This window comes from Scyliorhinus canicula, chromosome 20 (assembly GCF_902713615.1).
Source record: "Scyliorhinus canicula chromosome 20, sScyCan1.1, whole genome shotgun sequence".
NCBI classification, from domain to species: Eukaryota; Metazoa; Chordata; class Chondrichthyes; order Carcharhiniformes; family Scyliorhinidae; genus Scyliorhinus; species Scyliorhinus canicula.
In genome coordinates, this window is record NC_052165.1 from 5,277,925 (window position 1) to 5,303,078 (window position 25,154).

The window sequence follows — 25,154 nt, forward strand, 5'->3', positions numbered from 1 at the left end:
TGGGTCCGTTTTTGTCCGATGTGTGCAGGAGGGTTTCCTGATGCAGTATGTAGATAGGCCAACGAGAGGCAAGACTGTATTGGATTTGGTACTGGGTAATGAACCAGGACAGGTGTTAGATTTGGAGGTAGGTGAGCTCTTTGGTGATAGTGACCACAATTCGATTACGTTTACTTTAGTGATGGAAAGGGATAGGTATATACCGCAAGGCAAGAATCATATCTGGGGGAAAGGCAATTATGATGCGATGAGGCAAGACTTAGGATGTATCGGATGGAGAGGAAAACTGCAGGGGATGGGCACAGTGGAAATGTGGAGCATGTTCAAGGAACAGCTACTGCGTGTCCTTGATAAGTATGTACCTGTCAGGCAGAGAGGAAGTGGTCGAACGAGGGAACCATGGTTTACTAAAGCAGTTGAAACACTTGTCAAGAGGAAGAAGGAGGCTTATGTAATGATGAGACGTGAAGGTTAAGTTACGGCGCTTGAGAGTTACAAGTTAGCTAGGAAGGATCTAAAGAGAGAGCTAAGAAGAGCCAGGACGGGACATGAGAAGCCTTTGGCAGGTAGGATCAAGGATAACCCTAAAGCTTTCTACAGATATGTCAGGAATAAAAGAATGACTAGGGTAAGAGTAGGGCCAGTCAAGGACAGTAGTGGGAAGTTGTGCGTGGAGTCCGAGGAGATAGGAGAGGTGCGAAATGAGTATTTTATATCAGTATTCACACAGGAAAAAGACAATGTTGTCGAGAAGAATACTGAGATACAGGCTACTAGACTAGAAGGGTTTGAGGTTCATAAGGAGGAGGTGTTAGTGATTCTGGAAAATGTTAACATAGATAAGTCCCCTGGGCCGGATGGGATTTATCCTAGGATTCTCTGGGAAGCTAGAGAGGAGATTGCTGAGTCTTTGGCTTTGATCTTTAAGTCATCTTTGTCTACAGGAATAGTGCCAGAAGACTGGAGGATAGCAAATGTTGTCCCCTTGTTCAAGAAGGGGAGTAGAGCCAAACTATAGACCAGTGAGCCTTACTTCTGTTGTGGGCAAAGTCTTGGAAAGGTTTATAAGAGATTGGATGTATAATCATCTAGAAAGGAATAATTTGATTAGAGATAGTCAACATGGTTTTGTAAAGGGTAGGTCGTGCCTCACAAACCTTATTGAGTTCTTTGAGAAGGTGACTAAACAGGTGGATGAGAGTAAAGCAGTTGATGTGGTGTATATGAATTTCAGTAAAGCGTTTGATAAGGTTCCCCATGGTAGGCTATTGCAGAAAATATGGAGGCATGGGATTCAGGGTGATTTAGCAGTTTGGATCAGAAATTGGCTAGCTGAAAGAAGACAGAGGGTGGTGGTTGATGGGAAATGTTCAGACTGGAATCCAGTTACTCGTGCTGTACCACAAGGATCTGTTTTGGGGCCACTGCTGTTTGTCATTTTTATAAATGACCTGGAGGAGGGCATAGAAGGATGGGTGAGTAAATTTGCAGATGACACTAAAGTCGGTGGAGTTGTGGACAGTGCAGAAGGATGTTGCAGGTTACAGAGGGACATAGATAAGCTGCAGAGCTGGGCTGACAGGTGGCAAATGGAGTACTGGGCTAATGGTAAGATTCTTGGTAGTGTGAATGAGCAGGGAGATCTCAGTGTCCATGTACATAGATCCCTGAAAGTTACCACCCAGGTTGAGAGGGTTGTTAAGAAGGCGTACGGTGTGTTAGCTTTTATTGGTAGAGGTATTGAGTTTTGGAGCCATGAGGTCATGTTGCAGTTGTACAAAACTCTGGTGCGGCTGCATTTGGAGTATTGCGTGCAGTTCTGGTCGCTGCATTATAGGAAGGATGTGGAAGCATTGGAAAGGGTGCAGAGGAGATTTACCAGGATGTTGCCTGGTATGGAGGGTAGAACTTATGAGGGAAGGCTGAGGGACTTGAGGCTGTTTTCGTTAGAGAGAAGAAGGTTAAGAGGTGACTTAATTGAGGCATACAAGATGATCAGAGGACAGTGAGAGCCTTTTTCCTCGGATGGTGATGTCTAGCACGAGGGGACATAGCTTTAAATTGAGGGGAGATAGATATAGGACAGATGTCAGAGGTAGGTTCTTTACTCAGAGTAGTAAGGATGTGGAATGCCCTGCCTGCAACAGTAGTGGATAGGCATATGGATGATAAGGGAATAGTGTAGATGGGCTTTAGAGGGGTTTCACAGGTTTCACAGCCTGTACTGCGCTGTTATGTTCTATATTCTATCAGGACTCTGGCTGCTCCGGTTCCTCCCACAAATTCCCAAAGATGTGCTGTTAGGTCATTTGGACTTTCAGAATTTTCACTCTTGCACCCGAACAGGCGCCGGATTGTGGCGACTAGGGGCTTTGCACAGTAACTTCACTGTAGTATTATTATAGGTCGCCGGTAATAGGAGACACTCCCCACAGCAACCCCCTGCTTAAAGCAACCCCCTCACACAGAATGCCCCCCCCCCAACAGACACAGACCCTCCCAACAACAAAGACCCCGCCCCCCCTCCAGAAAAAAGACCTCTGTCTGGAAGCTAGAGCAGTCCAGGCTGGGGGAGGGGAGGGAAGTATTATAGCTGAACTATTCAGCTTGAAGCACCATTCCTCAAAGATAAGCAGTTGTGCCTGCCTCTGCTTCCCACAGATTCATTGTCTGCAATCCATTCTTGGCTTTCCAGTAGTGGTTTATGATTGACAGCTTGTAAAAAAAATCTACCAATCCATTCATCTCCCTTCATGCTTCAGTGGCTTAAGTAGCGAAACACCAACGTTTGTAAATATTACCCACATCAAGCAGTGATTTCACTGCACTTACCTCTCTTTGCTGTGGGTGATGTTTACAAACATTGGGATTTCACCTAGTGCAATTCAGCTCCAGTGGGGGAACATGGGGCGTGATTCTCCAGTCCTGATGCCAAAAGCGCATTCAACGATCGGCTGCAGAATCCCCCGCTTGCATAGAAATCGGGGGTGGTACCACTTTTCAATGCTCCGTCCCCTCGAAAACGGCTACTCTCAAATTAAACCGCATGCCATCGTGCGCATGGCAGCCACGGACCCGGCAATTCCCCGGTATTTTCTGCCATGTGGCTGCTAGCCCCCCACCAGACGGAGGATCGGTGCAGCTTTTGCGCTGTTTTTTTCTGGCGTACAACACCACTGTTCCCACTGCCGGCGTCAGCACTTAGACTGCAAATTGGAGAATCCAGCCCTGTATGTTCAAGAAGCAGCTAGATACACCACTTAGGAAAAATATGAAAGGTGAAAAAATGAAACTTAGGGTGAAGAGAAGGATATGGGGGGCAAACTGAATTAGGCTATTCAGTTGGATGATCAGCCATGATCGTAATGAATGGCCGAGCAGGCTCGAAAGACTGAATGTCCTCTCTCCGCTCCTATTTTCTATTTTTCTATCTCAGAATAAACAACGTATATGTATCACCAGGTTCTCCAATAAATGAACTATTTTCAACTTACAGACTGGCTATCTCTCCCACGAAGCTCAATCTTCTATTTAGTTATTAAGCTTTGTTCTTTTTTGATTTGGGGCTAATGTTAATGGTACAAGCCACTCATACCATCTGTACATGTTGAAGGACAGACTGGCATATGGTAAGCACTTCCCATACCTTGGCAGCACATCTCTCAAAAAGCCATGAATGACAACCAAGAGCTCCGCAAGTCAATAGAAGATCTAGTGTCCAGACAAGTTGTTGTCAGCACGTTGCTGTACTGCAGTAAGACCTGGACTGTGTATCAGTGACACTTAGCGCTAGGGAAATTCCATTGACAATGCCTTCACCAGATCCTCTAGATTCAATGGGAGGGCTGTCAAACACATGCTACTGTCCTCATTGAGGCCAGCTCCACAAACAATTGGGCAAAACTCCAGCAATGTCAACTTCACTGGATTGGAGGTTGTGTGGAATATTGAAACCTGTCTCCCCCCCCCCCCCCCCCCCCCCCCCCCCCGCATCCCAAACAACTCTTGTTTTTTCAACTTTCAAACGGCCAACGTTCATGAAGAGAAAATAAACACACTGATGCTCTCCTTGTAGCATAGCAACAGTGACATTAATGGCTGTGAAGAGGACGCGGAGATGCTTGCTGCTCATTAAAAATGGTGACAGCATCAATCTGCATCACTTGCGATATCTTAAGGATCACGCAAAGCAAAGGCAATGGCGGAGAAGGAAAGAAGAGGCAGCAAATTCTTCACCCTGGATTCCAATACCGCTTGTGACATCCTCTCCATCTACCCAAGGATCTGCGGGTTGAGGATTTGCCTGTTGTGTCACATGAAGACCCATAGCAGGAACTCACTACCCTGAGTGGACGTTATTCTCAAATCAAGCAAAATCCAATGGCGATAAACCTAGGTATCTGGCAGCTAAACCTGGAAGAAATTTGCAGCACGGTAGCATTGTGGATAGCACAATTGCTTCACAGCTCCAGGGTCCCAGGTTCGGTTCCCGGCTTGGGTCACTGTCTGTGCGGAGTCTGCACGTCCTCCCCGTGTGTGCGTGGGTTTCCTCCGGGTGCTCCGGTTTCCTCCCACAGTCCAAAGATGTGCTGGTTAGGTGGATTGGCCATGCTAAATTGCCCGTAGTGTCAAAATTGCCCTCAGTGTTGGGTGGGGTTACTGGGTTATGGGGATAGGGTGGAGGTGTTGACCTTGGGTAGGGTGCTCTTTCCAAGGGCCGGTGCAGACTCGATGGGCCGAATGGCCTCCTTCTGCACTGTAAATTCTATAATTCTATTTTAAATAGAGGCTAGACGATAATAGATACCGAAAAATCCAATCATTCAGAGGACATTTTGAGCATTTTTAACAGCATAATCTGAATTAATTTGTTAGTGTGGGTAGCATGAAATATTTACAAAATTATGGGAAAGTTTATTTGAACTTGATATCTAGTCCAGAGCTGACTGGCCCAAAGACAAAGTTTGGGCATTCCGATTCTATGTAGCAGTGTCTGCGCAAACATTGAAAATAGCAACCCAGAAGCAACTGTTGGGGATCCAATCATCATTAACCATTATCCATGAGAGGTTGTCGGCATCTCTCTCTCTCTCTGTTCACTGCAGTTCTGCAAGCTGCTGTCATCCCTCTCTCCATCCAGCTTCTGATGTGTTCACCCGTCCAGTGCTGTTCTGTCATGGTCTGGTCTCTCCTCATTACGTTTTCTATTTTTGCCAATAATAGACCGTTTCCAGCGGTTTTAGTTCCTCCATTTCCACTTCTTTATTTCGGCTAACATGCAGCAGATGCTGCAAAGGATATTAATGGATGAATTGTTCATGTCTTGGTGTGATATTTTTTAAGAACATTGTGTATTAAAATAACAGTCTCAGAGCAGCAATACGATCCGCCTGCTAATATTACACCCACAGTAATTATTCTAAACATGATTGAAATAGGCCAAAATCTTTAAACTTAAATACTGTGTATATGTTCAAAAAATCTCGATGTAATCTGCTAAATAAACTTAGTACTAATTCTACAACATCCCTTATTTTAAATGCCAATTTTGCATTTCATCTCCAAATATTGCATCAGTTTAATCCCTGAAAGGCCAAGAGAGAATGCAAGGCTTTGTTGATTGTCTTGTCAGGGAATAACAGCTTTGTCCCTTTAGGTTATTCAAGGTTTTGCTTGACTTACCTTCCTGCACTACAGCAGCTTTTAAGGTCTTTCGCTTGAGGATTTTCTCATAAATATATAAAAGCAAAGCTGGAACTTTTCATTTTTGGTTCAATCCTACAACATGTACTCGTGGATAACAACAGCCACACAATAGTGAGATTTTAAAAATAATAGATTTGCGAAGAACTCACAACCTGGATTTCATAGCAACTTTGTTTTCCTGTTGCCTTAGAGAGTCTTGACTCGAGGTTAAGAAATTTTTGTTTTTTTACAAAAAACGAAAGGAATTCAGGAAACGCTCAGCAGGTTAAGCCCACCTGTGGAGTCCGCAACAGTTTGGTGACCCAGCTTCACATCTGGAGAAACGTTGGCAAGTAATAGGTTTGAAGAAGTTATAGGAACAGGGAAACGAGGAGAGAAGGGAAGAACAAGAAGAGCGGCAGGTCTGACAGCGTCTGTGGAGAGAGAAGGGAGTTAACATTTTGCGTCTGGATGACTCTTTTCAGAGCCGGAGAGAACTGGAAATAGGGTCAGATTTATACTGTTGTGGGGGGGTGGTGTGAAATGGTGGGGCTGGTTAGGGGCCAGCGATAGGATAAGATTGGCAAAGATGTAGTGGACAGAAGGACAAAGGGAATGTAAATGGGGGTGATTAAGGCTAAGAAGGAGGCTGATAGTGGCACAGAAAGAATGTGTGAATGGCAGAACGAAGGTGAGCAGCGTGTTAAAGGGCAAATGGGAACAGTTGAAGCAAGTGGGATGGGAGGGGGAACAACGGTGTGGGAAAAACAGATCAATGGATCACACCTTTATTTTGCCATTCACACATTCACAATAAGACTATAAAACAGAGGAGCAGAATTAGGCCACTCGGCCCATCCAGTCTGCTCCGCCATTCAATCATGGCTGATATTTTACTCAACCCCATTCTCCTGCCTTCTCCCCATAACCCCTGATCCCCTTATTAATCACGAAATTGTCTATCTCTGTCTTAAAGACACTCAGTGATTTGGCCTCCACAGCCTCCTACGGCAAAGAGTTCCACAGATTCTCCACCCTCTGTTTCAAAGGATCCTCATCTCTGTTTCAAATGATCGTCCCTTTAATCTGAGATTGTGTCCTCTGCTTCTTGTTTTTCCTACAAGTGGAAATATCCTCTCCACGTCCACTCTATTCAGGCCTCACAGTAGCCTGTAAGTTTCAATAATGTCCCCCCCCCCCCATCCTTCTAAACTCCAACCAGTACAGACCCAGAGTCCTCAACCGTTCCTCATACGACAAGCTCTTCATTCCAGGGATCATTCTTGTGAACCTCCTCTGGGGGCTTTCCAAGGCCAGCACATCCTTCCTTAGATATGGGGCCCAAAACTGCTCACAATACTCCAAATGGGGTCTACTAGACCCTTATATAGCCTCAGAAGTACAGTCTCTCTATGTGCCACTATCAGCACCCTTCTCAGCCTTAATCACCCCATTTACATTCCTTTTGTCTTTCTGGCCACAACATCTTTGTCAATCTCCACCTATGGCTGGCCCCCTATCCAACCCCACCACTCAACACGCCCCCCCCCCCCCCCCCAAGAGTATAAAGGTGACCCTATTTCCAGTTCCCTCCAGCTTTTATAGTCATTCAGACTCGAAATATTAGCTCCTTCTCTATCTGCAGATGCTGCCAGATCTGCTGTGATTGTCCAGCGTTTTCTGGTTTTGTTTATTATTCGCTTGTCTTTTTTTAAAATTATGCCTATTTCCAGGTTATCTAAAGATTCCTATGTCAACATATAAATTATCTCCTTGGATCGACAACTTTCCATTGTTGCTTTTGGTACTTTTGTACAATATAGTGGCAATGTTGTTTTTCACTATTTGATTGTTCTGCTGTGGATGTGTTGGTTAAATGTGAAGCGTGGGATGGCTGTATGAGGAGAGATAGGATCGACCAGGCCTGTATTCACTGGAGTTCAGAAGAATGAGAGGGGATGGCATTGAAACACATAAAGTTCTGAGAGGGCTGGACAGACTGGATGGAGGAATGGTTCCCCCTGTGTCGGGGCGGGGGAGGGGGGGTCTAGAACAAGAGGCCACAGTCTCAGGATGTGGGGTAGGCCTTTGCAGATTGAGAGAAGAAATCTCTTCAAAGGGTGGTGAACCTGTGGAATTCTCCACCACAGAAGGTTGTGGAGGCTAAGCCACTGAATAAATGTGAGTAGGAAACAGATTTCCAGACACTAAAGGTGTCAAGGGTATGGGGAGCGTGCGTATGGTGTAGAGATAAAGGATCAGCCATGATCATATTGAATGGTGGAGCAGCCTCGAGGGGCCGAATGGCCTCCTCCTGCTCCAACTCCTGTTTCTATGTCGGTAATTTATCTGTGTATCATATGGTAGACAAATATGTATCAATACAGACAGATGTTCATAACTGTTCATTTTTAAAAAAACATTATTCTCATTGTAGTCACTAAAACTGGTGGCACGGTAGCACATAGAACATAGAACAGTACAGCACAGAACAGGCCCTTCAGCCCTCAATGTTGTGCCGAGCCATGATCACCCTACTCAAACCCACGTATCCACCCTATACCCGTAACCCAACACCCCCCCCTTAACCTTACTTTTATTAGGACACTACGGGCAATTTAGCATGGCCAATCCACCTAACCCGCACATCTTTGGACTGTGGGGGGAAACCGGAGCACCCGGAGGAAACCCACGCACACAGGGGGAGAACGTGCAGACTCCACACAGACAGTGACCCAGCCGGGAATCGAACCTGGGACCCTGGAGCTGTGAAGCATTTATGCTAACCACCATGCTACCCTGCTGCCCAGTGGTTAGCATTGTTGCTTCACAGCTCCAGGGTCCCAGGTTTGATTCTCGGCTTGGGTCACTGTCTGCACGTTCTCCCCATGTCTTCGTGGGTTTCCTCCGGATGCTCCGGTTTCCTCCCACAGTCCAAAGATATGCAGGTTCGGTGGATTGGCTAAATTGCCCTTAGTTTCCAAAAAAGGTCAGGTTGGGTTACGGGGATAGGGTGGCGGTGTGGGCTTGGGTAGGGTGCTCTTTCCAAGGGCTGGTGCAGACTCGATGGGCCGAATGGCCTCCTTCTGCACTGTAAATTCTATGATTCTAAGATATGAACAGGTAGAGCACGTCAGTAAAAAAAATCGAGGCATTCGTGAGCAATTTTATTATGTTATTTATCCACAACTTTCATTAAAAGCATTCACAAAAAGAACATTTTTAAAATATGGAATAAATGAACAATCACTTTGGCTAGACTGTGGATGTCCTATTTTTAATAGCACAATGTTGATGCTTTGCCACTAGTGGCCACTAGCATTTTTAGGAAAATACTTCTTAAAAACCAGCCTTTGCGCAAATCATATCAGCAAAGGTCGCTTCAAAACAGGTCAGGGCAGACAACAAGACAGCACGGTAGCATGGTGGTTAGCATAAATGCGTCACAGCTCCAGGGTCTCAGGTTCGATTCCCGGCTGGGTCACTGTCTGTGCGGAGTCTGCACGTCCTCCCCGTGTGTGCGTGGGTTTCCTCCGGGTGCTCCGGTTTCCTCCCACAGTCCAAAGATGTGCGGGTTAGGTGGATTGGCCATGCTAAATTGCCCGGTGTCCTAAAAAGTAAGGTTGGGGGGGGGGGGGGGGGTTGTTGGGTTACGGGTATAGGGTGGATACGTGGGTTTGAGTAGGGTGATCATGGCTCGGCGCAACATCGAGGGCCGAAGGGCCTGTTCTGTGCTGTACTGTTCTATGTTCTATGTTCTATATTTTCTTTAATTTCACGGCATGAATCGATGTTGGGTGTGAGATTCAAAATAGATTCTTGACATTCCCAGATGTCGATGATGAGATGGATCCATCCATTGGCACATTGGATTGGGAAATATTTGAAATGGATGGTTAGATCAAATCTAGGATCCAAGGTTTGATTTGATCAAATTCAGTCCATATACACAGACCACGACAGAAACATTTGCAAAAGGAGGCAGAAGCCTGATCTGATGCTCTATGCCAACCATTTGAATCCATGTGATGTTTCTTGTTTTATTATAAATAGAAATCAGATAGCATAATATAGGATATAGTTCAAATGGTAAACAGGGTGGGTTTAGATCACATCCTTGGCCTACCTGGAATAAATGGGTTCCCTCGGGGCTTTCCTGAAGTTAGGCTGTATTTACGTTGTTAACAGTTTCAATGTTCAGCCAAGTCAATGATAATGTCAATGCTTCTTTGGAGTGATGCGTTTTTTTCAGTGATTATTGATTCACACCATTTAGTCCAATCAGTTTTCAATAAGCCCTCATTGTATTTATCTTTCTATGATTTTCTCTAGCCAGTACCAGCTTGCTGGAGTGGTCCATAGTCACCCCTCTTCCTCCTGGACCAGGCTGCTACCCACAGCAGAGGGTACACACAACTCAATATGATTAATGAAACGATCAACCAGGACGTCAGCAAAGCCTCCGAGCCCAGTGGGGCTGTGGTCCCACCAATATTGCTGTTCTTTCCAGAGGACCCCGCAGTGGGGTTTGCTGGGTTCAGAGGGAGGAGGTTAGAACTCGCTGTGACATGAGCAGATCCTTCAGCAAACGCAGTGGTCCAGGGGCGGGTCGGCAACTCGATGACTTGTGGTGCGCTGCCCCGGGTCACTTCGCCCTCGGCGAAGGCTGGAGCATCTGGTGGCCCCGTCGAGCTGATTCGGCTGCTGTTTGTGCCGCTGGGATTGTTCTGGAAATCGGTGCCTACCGCCGGGGTCAGTGGGGAAGGAAGTGTTGTCTGTGGTGGGAGTGAGGCAGGCCTGTCCCTGTTGGAGGTGGGAAGAGGTGCTTGTGCTGGAAGAGAGACGGAGCTGCTGTAAAGGCGTTGTTTGTCCAAACCGAGATATTCTGAATGATTGAATCTTGATATATTGGCAGAGGAACGGAAGCCTGACTCTCTGCCTTTACTGCGACCCTTTCCAAAAATGAGCAAATCTGGATCCTCTCCTGTGGGCCAATTAAATGAAAATAAGGCCAGGAAATTGAAGTAATAGGTCAAGACCAATAACATCGCGATGTAAGTGTTAGCTGTGAAAAGGTAACATCACCATCTTCTGAGTGGCCTCTCACTTTAGAAAGCTTGTATTTATAAAGCACGTTTTAGATGATCTAACCTTTACAAAGCGCGTTGCATTCAATTAATTGCCTTTGAAGTAAAGTCATCATTATGTTGGCAAATAGCAAAGGGCCAGTTTACACCAGGTTCCACAAACAGCAATGAGATAAATCCAATCATAGAAGGGGAGGCCATTCGGCCCATCGAGTCTGCACCGACCCTTGGAAAGAGCAGCCTACTCATGTCCCTCTGCCCTATCCTGTATCTCCATAACCTAACCTGCACACTAAGGGGCAACTTAACTTGGCCTAACCTGCACGCCTTTGGACTGGGAGAGAAAATACAAACTCCACAGATGGTCACACAAGGCTGGAACTGAACCTGGTGCTGTGAGGTAGCAGTGCTAGCCACTGTGCCACCATGCCACCCGATCATTGAGCCACCATGCCACCCAATCTATTCCTGGATGTGTTTGTTGAAGAATAAGGTTAGCCATGGTTTGTTTTTAATTCTTTCCTGGATTGCGGGTGCCCACTGTCAGAGCCTATCTATATGTGTTGCCCATCCCAAATTATAATTGAATTGAACATTTCAGAGGACAGGCCAACCACGTTGCTGTGGGTCTGACGTGATAGATAGGCCAGACCAGGTAAGGACGGCAGATTTTCGGATGTTAGTGAACACGAAGATAGTTTTAAGATCACCATTACCAAGATGAACTTTATATTCTAGATTTATTAATTCAGTTTAAATTCCACTCGCTGCCATGTGATTTGGATTCTGGAACGCACTGCCTGGGAGGGGGGTAGAGGAGGGTTGCCTCACATCCTTTAAAAAGTACCTGGATGAGCACTTGGCACGTCTTAACATTCGAGGCTATGGGCCAAGTGCTAGTGAATGGGATTAGGATTGGCAGATTAGGTGCATTCCATGTGGCGGTGCAGACTCGATGGGCCGAAGGGCCTTTTCTGCCCTGTATTTTTCTGTGATTCTGTCATTTGAACCAGAGCACCCATCCGCCTGGATAACTAAATCCGGGGAGCAACAATCCGCCGACCACCATCTTCTCCATCAGACTGCGTAGCCAGACTATACAGTAATAATTCATTGTTGGTGTTCAAATTACAATAATCATGCGCTTTCAATAAAATATAAAGATAATCGTATGGATATTATGCACTCTTTGACGTGTAAATGTGGCGAAGCGGTGTCCTTACCCTTTGTAACGTTAAGCAGGATAAAACCAGCCTGCCTTCTCATGATGCAACTTTCCTGACTTGGGCAGTTGAGGTGAAAACAGTTGGAATTGCCCTGACCTTGAGCAAAGTTGAAAATGGCCATATTACATGTCCCTGGGATAAATGTAAAGTAGGACAAGTTAGTTTCCAAAGTTATTCAAAGGAGCAGAAATATGTGGGCGATGTGAGGGAGGGAGGAATAAATGTCATGCCCACTGATTGAACTAAGAACATCCAGTTCGGCCCATCGAGTCTGCACCGACCCACTTAAGCCCTCACTTCCACCCTATCCCCGTAACCCAATAACCCCTCCTAACCTTTTTGGTCACTAAGGGAAATTTATCATGGCCAATCCACCTAACCTGCACGTCTTTGGATTGTGGGAGGAAACCGGAGCACCCGGAGGAAACCCACACAGACACGGGGAGAACGTGCAGATTCCGCACAGACAGTGACCCAAGCCGGGAATCGAACCCGGGACTCTGGCGCTGTGAAGCCACTTGTGCTACCATGCTACCCACTAATTGGAAAGACACACTTTAAGGGAGAGCTGGCCAGACCCACACAAGCACATTATTAGAACGGGAGATGGTAGAGTGAGTGGCGCTCTGTGACTGTAGGAGGGAGAAGTGGTGCAGGAACACAACCCTCATTGTCCTGCAAGAGAACAGGCTTCAGTTTCATGAAATTTAAGCTTCAGCCAGAATGTCAGCAGGGTTCCTAATTCCTTTCGTCAAACCTGCTTCTCCTGAGCTCTTCTTGGTCTCGTTGATATTAGCTTTAAGAAACTATTTTTTAAAAATCGAATTTAAATCGCTTTAAAAAAAAGTCAAACCTCGGAGACAACCACATTTATTTTGAGCTGTTGCCATTAAAGTAGTGATTGTTTCAGCAAATGTCTGGAACAATCCATCAACTGTTCCCAGATCAATAATCAAAGGTGGTTCTGATCAGTTTGTGAGTCCTCAAACCCTCACCCCTCTGACCTGGATGGGACTGTCTCTGATGTTCTGTTCCCCCCAGGGTTCCTCTACCTAGTGCACCAGGAACCCAGCACGGATATATGACAATGATGTGATTCCTCTTAAATATTCTTTAATCGGATGCGGGGGACCAATTAAACACGAAGGGTCACCCTGCAATAATTGACTGAGAATCCGGGCGACCTGTGCCTTTAAGGGGGTGAGGGTGGGGGGAGAACCCGGGGTGGGAGGGGGGGGTTGGCCCACCCCGGGTGGGTGAGGGTGGGGGGAGAACCCCGGGGGGGGGGGGGGGGTGAGAGTGGGGGGAGAACCCCGGGGGGGGGGGGGGTGAGAGTGGGGGGAGAACCCGGGGGGCTGAGGGTGGGGGGAGAACCCGGGGTGGGGGGGGGGGGGGTTGCCCATCCGGGGGGGGTGAGGGTGGGGGGGGGGGAATGGGGCCCGCCCCGGGGGGATGAGGGTGGGGGGGAGAACCCGGGGTGGGGGTTTGCCCATCCGGGGGGGGGGGGGGAGGGGGGGGGGAGAACCCGGGGTGGGAGAGGGGTTGCCCACCCCGGGGGGGGGGGGGGGGGTGAGGGTGGGGGGAGAACCCGGGGTGGGTGGGAGGGGGGTTGCCCACCCGGGGGGGGTGAGGGTGGGGGGAGAACCCGGGGTGGGTGGGGGGTGTGGGGTGTGGCCCGCCGCGGGTGGAGGGGGGGGGGGGTGTGGCCCGCCCCGGGGTGGGTGGGAGGGGAGGGTGTGGCCCACGGGGGGGGGGGGGGGTGAGGGTGGGGGGGGGGGTGAGGGTGGAGGATGTGGCCCGCCCCGGGGTGGGTGGGAGGGGAGGGTGTGGCCCACGCGGGGGGGGGGGGGGGGGGGGGGGTGAGGGTGGGGGGAGAACCCGGGGTGGGTGGGGGGGGGGGGGGTGGGAAGTGGCCCGCCCCGGGGGGGGGGGGTGGCCCGCCCCGGGGGAGAACCCGGGGGTAACTCACCATGGTGGCGGAGGCAGCAGTAGCTGCCACACTGGCGGGCGCTCTTGGCGCTGTAATCAATCAGCAGGTTGGCACCTCTGCCCCCGGAAAGCGGCAGATCTATCAGCACCCCCGGAAAACGGCGCATCCAACAGCTGCTGCGGAATACTGCCGACCGACACCCGCAAACTGATCCCTGGAAAACCGGGAATAGCAGCAGCAGAGACAGGACCATGGCTCCGGGATATGCAGCTGGGAATGGGGCAACAAGCTGCTGCCTGTGCCCAGCATGGCACAACATCCCGGCTTTATACTGAGCAAGGTGGCAGTCAGCAGGTCACTGAACTGTGCAGAGAAATCTCTGATTCATTACCCATCACTTCATTATTGACAGGCAGGTTTCTGAGCCCGGAGAAAGTCATTAATTCCCTTCATCCTGCCGCACAGTTAAGGGGAAAGTCACTGTGAGAACTTCACAGTTTGCAAAGAGTTGATAGAAAATCGCTTGGATCTTAGTTGCCTTTCACCAGCCAGAATTAAAGTGACAATAGATCTGGAGTTTCTGAACTGTGCCCAGAGTGAACCCTCTTCACAGCTAACCCAGGACAAGTGCAGAAATACATATATCCCTCGGTTTTCCCAAATGGACGAGTGTTTTCATAACATGAACATTTCAGCTCACACCACAATGTCCAAGTTCCAAAATGAAGTACGTCGAACAAGTCTGACCTCACACAGGTTTAAATCGCCTTCTGCTGTTTCAGGAACGGTTTTGTGGGGAACTTTTCCCTTACTGGTCGGGTGTTTGATGTATTAACAGAAGTTATAAAATTCGAAAATATGAAGTTGCGAATCCAAGTGAGATTTCAGTGAGTTTGCTTCTTAGGAACTAGACTTCGACTAGACTGAGCACTACATCCATAAAACTAACAATGCCGAATAAACTGGACAATAATCACAGGTAGACACAGTGTTGGGTTACTGGGAGAAGTATCCACCACCGGTGTGAACAGTTCATCCCCACCCGGCGAGGCTGAAAGAAAACCTTGTTCTCGAGGGGGAGCTTAAGTTGTACATGGTGCCGTTTAATTCGGAACGGATACATCAGCACATTTCTGACACCGAGAGAGGGAATTTCAATCGCAGCGAAGTTTCACCAACTCAGTCTTCTCATTCTCACCTGCGTAAATAAAGTTTCTGGAGACCAGTCTGCATTGTTCTGCAGAGACAGAAGTTCCTTGTTTTGCAAACAGCGCCGCCTTTGACATTTCTCATTTGATTCTTAAGTGGAGCCAGTGATCGGATTTGCCTGGAAAGGGCATTGCCAGGACCCCAGAGAAAGCAGGGCAAAGTGAGCAGGTAATTCTGTTTGTAAATACAGCAGGATGTTTTAAACAAGGGCCGTTCTCTAACCGAGTTACAATAATCTGGGTGAGAGTAAATCTTTCTCTTACATTCAATGGATTTATAACAGCATAAATATACCTGCGTCAATGTTTACTCGTCCTGAGCATTTGCATCAAAATATTCGAAGTTAGCTCCAGCACCTGGGCTAAGTGTACGGTGTAGGTTGTCTGTGGTTGACTGTAAACCACATAATGCTCGCATTCCAAGCATTGCCTGGCATCTTTGAATTTGTCTATATATATGTTTCTGGAACCTACCTCTTCATTCACCTGAAGAAGGAGCAGTGCTCCGAAAGCTAGTGTTTGAAACAAACCTGTTGGACTTTAATCTGGTGCTGTAAGACTTCTTACTGGACTGTAAACTGTGAAGAATATTCTAATTTTGGTTTAACAGTTTAGAAGAAGACATATTGGGATCGAAATGTTCTCTCTCCTTTCTCTTCACAGATGCTGCCAGACCTGCTGAATCCTTCCAGCATTTTCTCGTTTTATTTCTCATTCCCACAGACCTGAAAGATTTTAAGTCTATCTCTTCACAGAATCTGCCTGACTAATCTCATATCACGGTTCGATTCCCGTACCAGCCCTTCCCGGACAGGCGCCGGAATGTGGCGACTAGGGGCTTTTCACAGTAACTTCATTGAAGCCTACTCGTGACAATAAGCGATTTTCATTTTCATATCAAATGTCAACAGCCAGCAGGGACAGGGGGAGTTCTTGCCTCTTTATTCACCACTGGGTTCACATTCAGGTCCAACAGTTCAACATGAGTACACGGATCAAAAAGAGTGGAAAAGAACAACCAACCATTCCTGCCTTTCCTATTCAGAGATATTGCAGTCTGTTTGCAGCAGAAACCCACTTTCCATGAAAATAACAGCAGCAAAAGCAAAATGGAAAACTTTAGGCTCATTTGGGAAATGTTTTTAATAAATATGTTTTGGCATCCTTCCCCCAGAATAGAATATAAATGTAAACAGGCAAAAAACATAAAGTGATCTGTAAAAGCTTCTTTGGGTACATAAGATGGAAATGTTTGGCAAAGACAAATAGAACATAGAACATACAGTGCAGAAGGAGGCCTTTCGGCCCATCGAGTCTGCACTGACCCACTTAAACCCTCACTTCCACCCTATCCCCATAACCCAATAACCCCTCTTAACCTTTTTGGACACTGAGAGCAATTTCATATGACCAATCCACCTAACCTGCACATCTTTGGACTGTGGGAGGAAACCGGAGCACCCGGAGGAAACCCACGCGCACACGGAATCGATCCTGGGACCCTGGCGCTGTGAAGCCACGTGTGCTACCGTGCTGCCCAAAATGTGGGTCCATCACAGGCAGACTCAGGAGAATTTGTAATGGGGAACAGAGAAATGGCAGAGAAGGGAAATAATGACTTTGTGTCTGTCTTCACTGAGGAAGATACAATAATTCTCTCAGAATTAGAGATCCAAGGGACTAGGGAAAATGAGGAATTGAAGCAAATGAATAATTAGTAAGAAGTAGGTATTTAGTAAGTTTTGGAGCATTTAATGGGATTGAAGGCTGCTAAATCCCGGGGACCTGATATTCTTTGGGCTGAATTCTCTGCCCCGCTGTGCCACATTTCTGCCCCGCCCCACCAGCGGGATTCTCCGTTATGCCGGCCATTCAATGGGGTTTCCCATTATGGGGCAGCCCCACACCATCGGTAAACCCCTGGGCGCCGGAAAATCGGAAAATCACGCTGGCGGAGAATCCTGCCCCAGATCCCAGAATGTTGAGGGAAATAACAATGGAGATAGTGGCTACATTGGTGATCACCTTCAAAAACTCTACAGATCCTGGAACGGCTCCTGCTGATTTGAAGGTAGAAAATGTCAACCTACTGTTTATGAAGGGAGGTAGAGAGGAAACAGGGAATTGAGGACTTGTTTGCCTTACATCAGTAGTAGGAACATCCTAAGATCAATTCCAAACAATGTGATCAATGGAAACTTGGATAATAATGATCAAATTGCGCATAGTGAACATAGATTTATGAATGGGGAACCATGTTTGATGAACCTGGTTGAGTTTTTCTGAGGATATTGATAACAGAATTGAGAAAGTTTGAACGTAGTTTACTTGGACTTTCAGAAGGCTTGGGTTGGAGGTTAGGTAGCAAAATTAAAGCACATCGGATAAAAATATAATGCCATTGGTCAAGGATTGGCCAACAGGCAAGAAGCAAAGTAGGAAGAAACATATTGTTCTCACATTGGCAGGCTGTGACTCAGTGGGTGCTGCAAGAATCAGTACTTGGGCTGTTCACAAAATATATTAATTATTTGGGAACCAAATACAATATTTCCCAGTTCGCAGATGACACAAAGCGAGGTGGGAATGGGTGTTATGAGGGAAATGTAAAGTGGCTTCAAGAGAATTTGGACAGACTTAATGGGTGGCCGAGAACATGGCTGATGGAAAATAAAATGGAGAAATATGAGGTCATCAACTTCGGTGGGAGGAACAGACATGCAGAGTATTCTTATATGATCAGAGATTGGAAATATAGATATACAAAGGGACCTGGATGACCTAGTCAATAAGTGACTGAAAGCTAGCCTGCAGGTTCAGCAAGCAATTAGGACTGCTATTGGTAAGTTATCCTTTATACAAAGAAGATTTGAGTACAGGAGTAGCAAACTCTTGCTTCAGTTGTGTAGTACCTAGGTTAGACCGCACCTGGTATGCTGTGTGCAGTTTTGCTCCCTTAGGCATTATTGCCACAGAGGCAATGCAATAAAGGGTCAGTAGACCTGTTCCCGGGATGCCGAGACTATCATAGAACATAGAAAAGTACAGCACAGTACAGGCCCTTCAGCCCACAATGTTGTGCAACCATTTATCCTAATCTAAGATCAACCTAACCTACACCCCTTCAATTTACTGCTGTCCATGTGCCTGTCTAAGAGTCGCTTAAATGTCCCAAATGACTCTGACTCCACCACCTCTGCTGGCAGAGTATTCCACACATCCACCACTCTCTGTGTAAAGAACCTACCTCTGACATCTCCCCTATACCTTCCTCCAATCACCTTTATGTCCCCTCGTGACAGCCATTTCCACCCTGGGGAAAAAGTCTCTGGCTATCCACTCTATCCATGCCTCTCATCACCTTGTACACCTCTATCAACTCACCTCTCTGCCTTCTTCGCTTCAGTGAGAAAAGCCCTAGCTCCCTCAACCTTTCTTCATAAGACATGCCCTCCAGTCCAGGCAGCATCCTGGTAAATCTCCTCTGTACCCTCTCCAAAGCATCCACATCCTTCCGATAATAAGGCAACCAAAACTGGACACAATATTCCAAGTGTGGTCTAACTAGAGTTTTATAAAGCTGCAGCAAAAATGTCCAAAAAAATGTTAACTGGGGGTTACTGGGTTACGGGGATAGGGTAGATACGTGAGCTTCAGTAGGGTGCTCTTTGTAAGGGCCGGTGGAAACTCGATGGGCCAAATGGCCTCCTTCTGCACTGTAAATTCTATGAAATCTATGAAATATTTCAATGCTAGTGCCTGGCCAAAAACAAGAAACATGATGGCCTTGGTAATGATGATCTTGTCTGGGTTTCAAGGTACGATTGATTTCTCTGGCCTTTTATCGAGATTGCTGAAATCATACCAAGGTGTGATCTTTTGGTTCTCATACATCGAACCTGTCTGTTTTCACACTCCACTTAAGTTTTGGCTGAAGTTTATCTTTTGACAACCTGATCCATTTTGAACATTTTTGGTCAATAAAACATCAACTGCATGAAGACGCAAGCTATCATTTCCCACCATGTCACCTCTCAGCCACTTCTGACATGTGCATTATTACATGCAGTGTTCAAGATACAGTTCAGTATAAATGTTATATAATCATAATATTTAAGTTGACTCTCATTGATTAACAAGAAATTCTGAAGTAAGAGTTTCCTGTGGCCTCTACACTAAGTGAATATAACCCTACTGTCAATCCCAAAAGATGCAAGCTTATTTATTAGATGTCCATGCACTTTACCAGATGACCCTTTGGAAGCCAAGATGCGTTAAGGGAAGATGAAGAGATCTTTTTTACATTTTCACAGAATCATAAAATGGGTATAGATAGAAGAAGGCCAACAAGCCAGCCTTGACTGTCCCAGCTCTTTGCAAGAGCCACTCCCCCATCCCAGGCCTTTCCCCATTCGCCTGCAATTTGCTTTCTCTTCAGGTGCTTAACCAATTCCATTTAGAAAGCCATGCTTGGATCAGCCTCCATTGCAGTCACCAAGAGTGAATTTTAGGCCCTAACCTCTCGCTGTGTGAAAAAGATTTTCCTTCATATCCCATTGGTTCTTTTGACGTCTACCTTACACCAATGTCCTCCTTCAATAATGTTGAAATCGCTATCAAATCTCCTCTCAATCTTCTATTCTCCAAGGAACGCAGTCTCCGTTTCACCAATCCATCCTTGTAGTTGAAGTGCCTCATCCATGGAACTGATCTGCAATGCACTGCCAGAAAGGACGCCGGCAACAGATCAAGAGTAACTTTCAAGAGGGAAACAGCAAGGAACAAGACTAATTAATTGGACAGTTCTTTCTAAAAGATGGGCCAAATGGCTTTCTTCTGTGTTCTGATCTACCAGGCAATCGCCTTCATGCAATTTTACAAACTCTTCAAAAGGAATTGGCTAAATTGGTGGGACAGGACCTCTGTTTCCAAAAAAATCATATTTGATTTCCCTAATAACTGCTACTGCTTCCGAATGATGAAGCAACACGTCTATTAATTCCTTCCAGCAATTTTCCCGTAACCAGCATCAAATGAACTGATCAGTAATTCCCATCTCACTGCCACGTGATCCTCAGACATTAAGAGTATCATACATTGTTCCATCCAATTTTTTCATACTTGATAGCTGCCGTTTTATACTGTCTACACCTCCCGCGACCTTGGGAAAGCGGGCAATATAATCAATGACCTCTCCCGCCCGGTTATTCTCTCTTCCAACCTCTTCCATCGGGCAGGAGATACAAAAATCTGAGAACACGCACCAACAGATTCAAAAATAGCTTCTTCCCCGCTGTTACCAGACTCCTAAATGACCCTCTTATGGACTGAACTGATCTCTCCACACATCTTCTCTACTGAGTAGTACTGTTTGCTTCACCCGATGCCTGTGTCTACGTATTTACATTGTGTATTTATCGTATGTCCCATGTTTTTTCATGTGTGGGACGATCTGTCTAGACTGTACGCAGAACAATAATTTTCACTGTACCTTGGTACATGTGACAATAAATCAAATCAAATTGAATCATATTGGAAAGCCAACAGTCAAAGGAATGAAAAGAGATGACTTTTGGGACATTAAGTGGGACACTCCCATTTCCTAGCAAGTCCTTTCCATTCAGATAACTAGACAGTCACAAGGTCAAAGAATGAAACAACTGATTTTTAAAAATCAGAAGCAGGAGAATTTAAGAGCAGGGATATATTTCTTGACCTGAAAATATAAAGCTAAGTGCTACTGACCTGACAAAACTAACTTTGCAATCATATTTCTTTTGATTCTTCTATTCTCTAAGGAGAGAAGTCTCAGTTTCACCAATCTATCCTTGTAGTTGAAGTGCCTCATCCATGTAACCATGGATATGAAGGAAAGTCCTTGTGGCTGCGGCAATAGTAGAAGCATTGGTTACAATCTTTCAAAATCCCTCAGATTCGAGAAGGGTTTCAGTGGATTGAAAATAGTAAATGTAACACCTTTATTCAACAAAGGAGGGTGACAAAAAGCAGAAAACACAGGTGAAATTCTCCCCTACCTGGCGGGGCGGGGGGTCCCGGCATAGCGGAGTGGCGCCAACCTCTCCGGTGTCGGGCCTCCCCAAAGATGCGGAATTCTCCGCACCTTTTGAGGCTAGGCCCGCCCCGGAGTGGCTCCCGCTCCGCCGATGGTGCCAAAACTGGCGCCAATGGCCTTTGGCGCTACGCCGCCCGGCTTCGGGGCTGGCCGAAAGGCTTTCGCCAGTCCGTGCATGCGTTGGAGGGTCAGCGGCCGCTGACGTCACCACCGGTGCATGCACGGTGGAGGGGGTCTCTTCCGCCTCCGCCATGGTGGAGGCCGTGGCGGCGGCAGAAGAAAAAGAGTGCCCCCATGGCACAGGCCCACCGGCCGATCGGTGGGCCCCGATCGCGGGCCAGGCCACTGTGGGGGCACCCCCCGGGGTCCGATTGCCCCACACACCCCACCCCCCAGGACCCCGAGGGCCCGCTCGCGCCGCCAATCCCACCGGCACAGAGGTGGTTTAAACCACATCGGCGGGAGAGGCCTGTCAGCGGCAGGACTTTGGCCCATCGCGGGCCGGAGAATCGCCGCGGGTGGGGCATGCCAATTGGCGCGGGGGGCACGCAAATTAGCAAGGCGTGATTCCCGCTCCCACCGATTCCCGGGTGGCGGAGAATTTCGGCCACGGCAGGGGCGGTATTTACTCCGGCCCCGGGCGATTCCCCGACCCTGCGGGGGGTCGGAGAATTCCACCCCAGAGGCCAGTTAGCTCAACATCTATTATAGAACATTTTTTGAAACCTATAATAAGGAGGTTAGAACAAGATACATGATTTAATTGCTGGCAGTTTGGGCGAGTAAAAGGATGTTAATCTGTTTGTGAAACTCTAACGTCATTTGTATTTAGTATTTAACTGAAACATTCTGTCTAAATTTTACATTTTGCAGCCTGGAGCAGGGTTTTGGAGCGCTGCTGGATGACCAGCTGAAGCCAGCTAATCAAGGAAAGCAGCTCTAACCAGTTTTTTCTGCAACTGAGCTAAGCTTAGTGTTATGGGAAAGGTGTTTTCAGAACCCCAAAATGTATCATGGAGTTCAACCAACCTCCCCCTTTAATGGATTGTTGCTTTTGAAGCACACGGCTTGTTCCCCAGGTGCAGTATTACAATTATGGACATGTGGGTTTTTAACACAAAACTATGTTTATTCCATGAACTCAACTTAACCTTTTAAATAAACATTGGATCATTTACCATCCCTTACTTCAAAGATAACCCTGAAAATAATACAACACTAAATAATCCCTCAAAATGTTCCTTCAAACATCCAAAAGACTTCACCTGTAACAACAGACATGAGATTGCATTCAATATATTTATAGTGTTTGGATTTGCAGACATCCACAGACCCACTCTGTGTTTTCTTCCTGCAGCTCTTTGCAAAACACAGCCACTCCCAGCTTTCTCCTCAAACTGAAACTAAAAACTTCAAAATGGCTGAGCTAAAGCCCAGCTCCACCCACACTCTGACATCACTACATTTCTTAAAGGTACATTGCTTGAACATCCATTTCTTAAAGGCACTCTCACATGACATTAGTTTCAGTAGAATATATAAGCGGACATTTCATTGTGACTTTGCACAGAGTGTGACTTTGAACAGAGTGCTGGGGTTGGGTGATTAGGGAAGGATGTGTTCCTTTGCTTTTGCCTTTTCTAACTTTTTCACCCGGTAGGAGTTGGTTCATTCTCTACAAGAGGAGTATAAGTCATTTAAGACTTCTTAATGAGTGTCTAGGACCTAAAACTTATTGAGAGTAAGACTAGACAGTTTTATTTCTAATAGTATTTTTATTGTAAAATACTCTCTATTGATACATACAGAATTGCAGAGTTAAAAATATAAATTACTTAACAGTCCTTTGTTATCTGTTACAAATATAAATCAGTTAACAGTCATTTGTAATCTGCTCACAAACTAACTTCTCTGAGAGAAGGATATAGCTAAACATGGAAAATCCTAAAGTATCTCATAACAATTTCTTATACGTTTCTCAGAAGTTTAATGGAAACATACTTACAAACACCATGATGGTCTTTGTCTGACGAAGCAGGCGGAAGAACAGAACTTTGACTGTACTCTTAGCAGGAGAGGGAGTGAGTGCCAGTTCCGTGAAACTGCTCCTCTTTTTATACCTAATTTTCCCTATTTAGTGAGCTTTAGAGAGCTTTCCTGTGTCTTACCTTTTCGTACTGCTTTATCAACAATATGAGATTTAATGATCTTAGTGTCTGCTTGAATGTCAGGTGGCTCAGATATATGGTCGGACAGGGAGTTGTTTGAGATACCTTTCTACTTCTGTCTATTTTCAATGTGTCAAGTTTCTTCGATATGTAGACATCCAGATAGCCACTGTTCTAAATGGTGTTATCTTAAGTGTCAAAAGTTATACAGCTAAGGAAGAAGTTTGTTCATTTATTTTAGTTGCTATCTTCGAATGTTCTTCCTGAAGTCTAGCTTTTGGTTATGGTTGCAGGAAGGTAATTTAAAGAATTTCCGGGCTGTCAATTCAAGGATCTTCCTTATCCCGCATTTGTCTGGAATGGCTGAATGATCCTTGGGGACAGCTAAAGTTTTTTGCAGCTCATGGAGACTTTTAAAAGACCTTTCACTGAAGTGGTTTTATTATACTTCGAATTAAAATACTCGATGCATTAATTTCTGCTGCTAATACATGTCTTATTCTAAACCAAACTCTGCAGACTGTGTGATCTCCATCACACCCTGATATAGTGATAACATTCTATTAGCTTTCCTAATTACTTGCTGTACCTGCGTTACATTTTTAGGGGTTCCGTTCTTCTTTACATTAGAAAGAAAGGATGAAAAAGTTGCCACACTGTCGGTTACTTAATCAGTTGTCAGACTTTATTGGAAAGGTGTCGCAGTCTAAAGTGAAAGAGAGGGAAAATCTCCCAAGTGCCTCTGATGTCACCGTGTAATCATGTGACACACTACACAGAGATGCGTTGGTTTACAATAAATCACCAATAAGTAACCCCTTTACTTCAGCAGTACCACAGGTTGAGACCAAGATTAAAGTGAGACATGTTCGGATATGTGAGCCGCTGTTTGCTGATGGTGCCGCTCCTGTGGCGTGTTCAGCTGAAAGTCTGAAACCGGCTCTAAACAGTTGCTGCAGAGAAATTTGGGATCGTGATCAGTCTGTAAAGGATAGTGTTAATGACTCAAGGTGGACAGCCTGGAGCAGCATGACAACTGAACAACCCTGAATTGAAAGATAGGGACAAATTCGGCTGTCTGAGGCAAATGGTCTCAAGTGAAATGAAACCTGATGGGACGTTTCCAACTTGTAACCTTGGCCGGTTGCTGCAGCTTCAGCTAAGAGCCTGAAAACCCCAAAATGCACAATTGGCACATATCTAAGAATCTATAATGACTGCGTGCTAAGTAGACTTCCAAATCATGCTAAAACCTGTATTAAAATCAGAAGCAGGAACACTGATTGATTTCATTTCATACGTGTTGCTTGAGAAAGATCGTTGAAATCTATTGGCAGCATAGAGACCCCAACACAGATGTTTTCCAACTCCGAGAATATCAGGCAATGCTTGAGCAACATTGACTATGTTGTTGGAATGGATGATGGTCCCCCAGCGGGGTGCATTGGAGGAGGGTGCTGCACCTGTGCCATGTCTTTGCGGACTTGGAGGATACCCCCTCCCACTGGCTGTCAATGTCACCACAGCCCGTCAACGTCACCACAGCCCGTCAACGTCATCACAGCCCGTCAACGTCACCACAGCCCGTCAACGTCATCACAGCCCGTTAACGTCACCACAGCCCGTCAACGTCACCACAGCCCGTCAACGTCACCACAGCCCGTCAACGTCACCACAGCCCGTCAACGTCACCACAGCCCGTCAACGTCACCACAGCCCGTCAACGCCACCACAGCCCGTCAACGTCACCACAGCCCGTCAACGCCACCACAGCCCG

General features: G+C 46.4%; 1 protein-coding gene across 1 annotated transcript; it reads right to left on the reverse strand.

Annotated features, from left to right (window-relative positions):
• Positions 1-9,465: 9,465 nt before the first annotated feature.
• Positions 9,466-14,181, reverse strand: LOC119955233 (MANSC domain-containing protein 4-like). Its single transcript, XM_038781264.1, has 3 exons — positions 13,968-14,181; positions 11,996-12,130; positions 9,466-10,669 (listed from the first exon to the last, which is right to left on the reverse strand). The coding sequence occupies exons 1-3, from the start codon at positions 14,179-14,181 to the stop codon at positions 10,014-10,016; spliced, it is 1,005 nt and encodes a 334-aa protein (XP_038637192.1). The 3' UTR covers positions 9,466-10,013.
• Positions 14,182-25,154: the final 10,973 nt, after the last annotated feature.

Excerpts from the sequence above, each read along its gene's own strand:
- LOC119955233 (XM_038781264.1), bottom strand. The coding sequence starts at position 14,181 with ATGGTCCTGTCTCTGCTGCTGCTATTCCCGGTTTTCCAGGGATCAGTT. Across the intron at positions 12,131-13,967 it reads CTGCTGCCTCCGCCACCATG|GGACATGTAATATGGCCATT; the intron begins GTGAGTTACCCC and ends CATTTATCCCAG. Across the intron at positions 10,670-11,995 it reads CCTGCTTAACGTTACAAAGG|GAGAGGATCCAGATTTGCTC; the intron begins GTAAGGACACCG and ends ATTGGCCCACAG.